Source organism: Merops nubicus, unplaced genomic scaffold, assembly GCF_000691845.1.
Source record: "Merops nubicus isolate BGI_N331 unplaced genomic scaffold, ASM69184v1 scaffold14248, whole genome shotgun sequence".
Lineage (NCBI taxonomy): Eukaryota > Metazoa > Chordata > Aves > Coraciiformes > Meropidae > Merops > Merops nubicus.
In genome coordinates this window covers 399-7,425 of record NW_008623739.1, presented here as the reverse complement: position 1 = coordinate 7,425, position 7,027 = coordinate 399, and the positions used below count along the sequence as shown (strand labels likewise).

Below are 7,027 nucleotides of genomic sequence, written 5' to 3'. Positions count from 1 at the left end.
GTTTGCCTCGTGGGGAGGAATCGGGGGGACAAAAAGCCACCCCTGAGGTGCCCCTTCCCCTCCCCAGATTCCAGCGGCGCCGTGGGCAGCTCCGACATCATCCTCCTCCTCCACGGCTTCCCCACCTCCAGCTACGACTGGTGCAAGGTCAGGGGGGCAATCCCAGGGTGGGCTTGGGGGCTCTTTTCACATCCCCTCCTCCTACACCCCGGCCCAAAGTGGGAGGAAAAGACCCACGTCTACTTCTTGGCTTTTTTTTTTTGGTGGGGATGGTCTTGCTGTTTATTGGGGGATTTCAACCTCCTGATGTTTTCTTGGGGCTGCATCACCACAGAATTTTCCTCTCTCCAGGTTTTTTAAAGGCTATTTCTCCTCTCCCCAGATCTGGGAAGGGCTGACCCAGAGGTTTCACCGGGTGATCGCTCTGGATTTCGTCGGATTCGGTTTCAGTGACAAGCCTGTAAGTAGCTGAGGACACCCAGGAGAAAGATGGTTGAAGTTGCTTTGGGCCTGGAGGTTCTGCTGCATCAGCCTCCTCAAAAAAATTGATGTTTGCAGCCTGGTTTCTTCTCCCATTTACCTCTGGAAAAGGGCTTACAGCAGCAGAAGGGGTGGGGAAGGTGTGTGGTGGAGATCAGCTCCATCACCAACTTGACATCACTTGGGTTTGATGTGACTCCAAAACACACCTTGAGCCCCTTTGGGGCGTGGGCAGAGCTCCCATGGGCTTGTAGACGTAGCTGCTGGCCTGGGACATCCCAATTGCTCTGTGCAGGTCACAAACTGCTGGTCTCCACTCCTGTATTTGGGTGTTTCTAGGGGGGGTTGTGGGCTCCTGGTGGGTCAGGCTCTGACTGCAGCTCCATCTCCTGCTCTGCTTCGCAGAGGCCCCACCACTACTCCATCTTTGAGCAGGCCAGCATCGTGGAGGGGCTGGTGCATCACCTCGGCCTCCAGCACCAGAGGATCAACCTCCTGTCCCACGATTACGGCGACACGGTGGCACAGGAGCTGCTGCACAGGTCACTGCAGCCACTGAGGCTCTGCCTGCTCTCTGTTGTCCCCATCGAGACCATTTCCAGCAGATAAGTGGAAGGGTGTAGCACAGAATCCCCTCTCTCCCATACCTACAGCTGTGGTGGAGGCTGGGGAGGGTTCCTCAGGGCACATCCCTGGTGGGCATCCATCAGTTCCTGGTTGGTAGGATGTTGAATTCCCTCCTGAGTTCCATCTTGTTGACCTGGGGACAACAGGGGTGCAGAGATACCTGACACTGTTCATTTGACCTGCTGGTCGGTCACTTCTTGGAGCCTGGAGAAGATCTAGTTGTACTTCACCTTCTTCTTTTCTGTCCCCCAGGTATGAGCACAATAAAACTGGAAGCATCTTGATCAACAGTCTGTGTTTATCCAATGGAGGTGAGGTTTTAATGAGGTGGGGTGGGTGGGCTGGGGGTCCACAGGGCCTGAACCCCAAGCAAATTGCCATTAAAGTGCTATAATGAACCAAGAGCCTCCATCCTTGGGCTGCCTGGGCCACCTTCTGTGGCACCACGAAGAAGGGGAGAGACTGGGAGGTGCAGAATGAAACACTGGTAGTGCTGCAGGTCTGTTCTTTGACCTCCTTGCAGGGATCTTCCCAGAAACACACTACCCTCGCTTCATCCAGAAGGTGAGCTGCTGCCCTGGGGGTCACCCCTCCAGCACAGGTTTGACTCCAGGAGTTTGGGGTGTCTCCTGCTGTGGTGATGGCACCTGGCAGCAGGGAGAAGGGGCTGTCAGGGGGCAGCTCCCCGCAGCTGAGGGTCCCAAAATCACCCCTTGAAGCACCAAGAGCTCGTGGACATCTTGGGGGGGGTGAGCTGAGACTGCTGGAAGAGGGGGAGGCAGGGAAGAGGCCTCCAGGGAGGCAGGGTGACCCTGCTGTACCACACTGAGTGGTGCTGTCTCCTTTTTCCTCTTCTGCCCAAGATCCTCAAGGATGGGGGTTGGTTGTCACCCGTCATCACACGGCTGATGAACTTCTTCTTCTTCTCCAGAGGGTGAGTTGGGTCTCTGTGCTGCTGGCCACAGCCTGAGCAGGGGATGTGACCAATGTAGGGCAAGAGGAAACGGCCTCAAGTTGCCCCAGGGGAGGTTGAGGTTGGATTTTGGGAACAATTTCTTGCCCTGGAGGGCTGTGGAGGCCTGTGCCAGGCTGCCCAGGGCAGTGGTGGAGTCCCCACCCCTGGAGGGGTTCCCAAGGGTACACCACACCCCCTCTATTTCTCCAGAAAGCCCTTTAGACTGGCCAATAAACCCAACACCGGGGACAACTGGGGGACAACTTGGCACCCACACGTTTCTCAGTGGAAGCTGGAAGCACTGGGGAGGTTTTTTTGGCTGTTTTTTGAGCTCTGCACCAAGAGAGCTGCTGCTGATGTCCCTCAACTCTTCCCTTCCAGGCTCGGGGCTGTCTTTGGGCCCTACACACAGCCCTCACAGGCAGAGTACTGGGACATGTGGACGGCCGTGAGGACCAACGATGGCAACCTGGTGGTGGACAGGTACCTCCTCAAGAGCTGCACGGGCTCCACCTGATCCCCACAGCGTCCCTCTGTCCACGGGCAGAGCCACCAGCAGCCTGGAGGTCACCAGAGCTGGGCCAGGTGCCTGCAGGTCTGCTCCCCAGAGCCTCCAGCTGCTTCTCTTGGGGTCTTGGATGGTTGCTGCACCCCGAAACAGAGCTGGGGTGTGATGGAGGAGCAGGGAGATGAAGATGGTCAGAGGGCTGGAATGACTCTGCTGAGAGCTGGGGTTGTTCAGCCTGGAGAGGAGAAGGCTCCAGGGAGACCTTGCTCTCTATAACTCCTTGAAAGGAGGATTCTTGTAGGACCCTTTCAGATATTGGAAGGCCTACAAGGAAGCTGGGAGGGACTTTTTACAAGGGCTTGTAGTGATAGGACAAGGGGTGGTTGTTTCAAACTGGAAGAAGGGAGATTGAGATTAGAAATTAGGAAGAAGTTCTTCACTCTGAGGGTGGTGAGACCCTGGCCCAGGTTGCCCAGAGAAACTGTGGATGCTCCATCACTGGAGGTGTTCAAGACCAAGCTGGACAGGTCTGGTGGGAGGTGTCCCTGCCCGTGGCAGGGGGCCTGGAACAAGATGATCTTTAAGGTCCTTTCCAACCCAAACCATTCTGTGTTTTTCTGAAATGAAGTCTCTAGTCAGAAGAATCTGGGAGGACAACACTGCCACTACCAGCTGCAGCCACGGGTGAACGTGAATGCTGTCTTGTCCAAACCCCTGACATGTAGCCAGGGTGACTAGGGCAGGGATTGTCCCCCTGGGCTGGGCACTGGGGAGGCTGCCCCTCCAATCCTGGGGGCAGTTTTGGGCCCCTCCCTCCCAGAAGGCCCTTGAGGGGCTGGAGCGTGGCCAGAGAAGGGCAACGGAGCTGCTGGGGAAGGGTCTAGAGCCCAAGTGTGGGGAGGAGCAGCTGAGGGAGCTGGGGGTGCTGAGCCTGGAGCAAAGGAGGCTCAGGGGAGACCTTCTGGCTCTGCACAGCTCCTGACAGGAGCCTGGAGCCAGGGGGGGGGCGGGCTCTGCTCCCAAGGGACACGGGACAGGACAAGAGGAAAGGGCCTCAAGTTGCCCCAGGGGAGGTTGAGGTTGGATTTTGGGAACAATTTCTTGCCCTGGAGGGCTGTGGAGGCCTGTGCCAGGCTGCCCAGGGCAGTGGTGGAGTCCCCACCCCTGGAGGGGTTTCCAAGCCGTGGAGATGTGGGGTGAGGGACACGGGGCAGTGGGGACCTGGCAGGGCTGGGGGGCTGGTTGGATGTGAGGATCTCAAAGAATTTCTCCAACCCAACTGATTCTATGACCTGGAAGCCGAGGACCAAATTCAAACCTTGTGGTTTTTTTTCCTCCCTCAATGAACTTGGGTTGTCCTCCAGCAGGACTCCCAGCTGGACTCTGCACTTAGGTCACAGAGCTGGCAGGGGTGAGACCTGGACTGAGTCCCAACCTCATCTACACTTTTATTTGCTGTATAAATAAAACACCTTAGACAAGTCCACAGGCTGCTTTTGTGTTGCTGCTGCCCCAGGGAGGTGGTCTGGGAGGGATGCAGATGCCACCTCAGTGTATGTTGTCCTGAGAGCCATTTCCAGGCTGTGCAGCACCTCAAGCTACCCCCCACTGCCTAACAAGAGGTTTCTCTTCAGTATTTTGCAGTACATAAACCAGAGGAAGAAGCACAGAGACCGTTGGGTTGGGGCTTTGATGTCCACCTCTGTCCCACGTGAGTAGGAATCTCCTTTCTTTCATTTACTGGTTGGGAAATTTGGGATCACCTGCAGGCACTGGAGCTTCCACTCGTGGCTGGAGCTTCTTGTTATTCTGGTGGGGACAACGTGGCTCAAAAATGCAGTTTGGGCAGGGGGTGGTGCCACAAACTTCCCTGCTCTGGTTTAAGGTCTGGTTCCAGTGGAGAGCTGTGAGAGCATGAAGGGAAGAGGACAAAGTTTGTTCCACTGAGAAGTAACTTTCCTTTAGAGGCTGGGTCACAGCCTTGTTTCTCCAGCTGCCCCCCCCAGGGAAATCCAGGTGCTTTTCAAGCTCAAGAGAAGTTGCAGCCACTCAAGAAGAGGTTTGGCCTTTGCAGGAGGAGGGTTGGAGGCTGAACTTGACCCCAGGAGGGAGAAGCAAGAGCCCTTTCAGCAGCTGGTTCACTCAATGCTCTGCTGAGATCTTCCCAAGCTCCATGGGAGGGGGGGATGTGTCTGAGCAGGTCTCCTTGGCTTGGTTTAGGGCTGTCCTTGGGCCTCAAAGCTCTGTCTGTGCTTCTCCCTTGCAGTGCATCTGATCTATGGGCCCCTGGACCCTGTGAATCCACACCCAGAGTTTCTGCAGCTTTACAAGTAAGGCAACACCCACCACAGAGCAGGAGTTGGCCACGGGGCTCTCATTTTGGGGGAGATTTTCTCTCAGGACTTTCCCTCCTGTTGCCTTTTTGTGGAGGTTGGGTTGAATTCCCACCTCTGACCTGCCCAGCCAGGGGATTCAGCAGTTTGGAAACTGCTTCCCCACTTGAGGCCTCCAAATCACAATTGCCACTCAAACCAAGCATGGTTTTAAAACTCACTTCAGACACCAGCAACATTTATTGACTGAGGTCAACTTCAGTCCTAACCTGAAGTAAATCCAGCACTTGTAGAGTGGTGGAGCTGCTCCAGCTTTTATTTTTTGCCCCCAAACCCTGTTCTGGGCAGGACCCCACCTGTGCAGGAGGTTCCTGGGCTCAAGCCTTGCTGCATTCTCCCAACAGGAAGGTGCTCCCCATGTCCACAGTGTCGGTGCTGGATGACCACATCAGCCACTACCCCCAGCTGGAGGACCCCACAGGCTTCCTGAATGCCTACCTGAACTTCATCAACTCCTTCTGAGCTGCTGCAGCTCACCCTTCTTCTCTGGTTATCAGGCTTTGGGGGCAAGAAGAATCAAAGAATCATTTGGGTTGGAAAAGACCTTTAAAGATGATTGAGTCCAACCCTTCCCCAGCACTGCCAGGTCCCCACTGCCCCGTGTCCCTCACCCCACATCTCCACGGCTTGGAAACCCCTCCAGGGGTGGGGACTCCACCACTGCCCTGGGCAGCCTGGCACAGGCCTCCACAGCCCTCCAGGGCAAGAAATTGTTCCCAAAATCCAACCTCAACCTCCCCTGGGGCAACTTGAGGCCCTTTCCTCTTGTCCTATCACTAAGAAACCTCAATTTCCTCTCCACATCCAACTCTTTGCACTGACATCTTCATCTTTGGCTGCCAAAACTGCTGCATTTACTCTGTTAAATCCTTTGAGCAGTGGAGTAAGATGAGCCTGCAGGGAGGCAAGGATACAACTACAGCCTGAGGAGAGTTACAGGACCCTGACAGCTCTTCCAACCCTGCCCTCACCTTCCTTCTTGACTGGGCTGTCTCTGTATTTAGAGCCAGGAGGACTCAAGGGAGGACAGGAGCACCTGAGGGGGGTCAGAGCATGTACATCAGTCTGAGAATCCTTGTGCACCTTCAATGCTGCCTGGCACAGGTTGACAGGACCACCAGCAGCCAAGGGCTGATGCACATGGTCCCACGAGGGCTGCTCTGGCTCTGGTTTCCCCAGTTGCTGTGCAGGCAGTTGAAATTCTGTCCCTCTGCTGAGTGTTCCAGCACTTGGCCTGCTTGTCAGGAGCAAAGGATTTGAAAATTGAGCTTGCTCTACACTAAATAGAGCAGAACTTGGATGTGTAAACCCCCAAAATCCAGGCAGTGAGGCTCTGCACCCCTGAAGGAGCATTTAAGCACTGCAGTGATGTCAGTAATCTCTTTTTAACAGCCAGTTACCCAGAGGCAAGCTCTAAACCTCAAGTTTTTAACCACATCCCTCGTTTCTCTGATTTTCAGTTCAGCAAGCAGAGCTGCTTGCTGCCCTTACACCCCTGGGACTATCTCAGGAGCTTCACCAAAGCCTGGCTGTAGGACATGGTTCTACCAGGGTAGGTTCATCCCTGGGTCACTAGAGCAAGCTGAATACATAATCCTGGCAGGAGGAAACACCAAGGGGTTCTTTGAGCAACAGCTACTGGAGCCACAGGGATCTAGGACAGCTGTTAAAGTAAGAATTAAACTAGTATTCCTTTTTAAACTAGCATTAAAATAGTATTCCTTGAAAAAATTAGGGTCCTCTGTTGAGTAGACAGCCCTCGTGGGCTACTTTTTCTGTACTGAAGCAGCCAGAATGAGAACAAGAGATTTCTATTTTATTAACAGCAGTTCATAGGAATTCCACCACTCGAACCAGTGTTTATTTTCTGTTAATAAAAATCAGTTTGGACAAAAGTCTGATTGGAGTTTTCTTACCACTTGCATCTTGGTTCTTCCCCTGACTCTACTAAAAAGTGCCCAGAGATGCAATAAGTTAGTCAAGGAATGTGTGAAGTGACAGCCAGGGAAGGGGCACGGAGAGGCTCAGTACCAGCCAGCCACTAATTATACAAAATATTTACCA

General features: G+C 54.2%; 1 protein-coding gene across 1 annotated transcript; it reads left to right on the top strand.

Moving 5' to 3' along the window:
• Positions 1–67: 67 nt before the first annotated feature.
• Positions 68–5,425, top strand: MEST (the record flags this gene model as incomplete). Its single annotated transcript, XM_008945179.1, has 10 exons — positions 68–147; positions 383–460; positions 886–1,022; positions 1,360–1,418; positions 1,631–1,671; positions 1,971–2,041; positions 2,444–2,545; positions 4,205–4,281; positions 4,837–4,900; positions 5,308–5,425. Coding segments are annotated over 10 exons (827 nt in total), but the record flags the coding sequence as incomplete, so codon positions are not given.
• Positions 5,426–7,027: the final 1,602 nt, after the last annotated feature.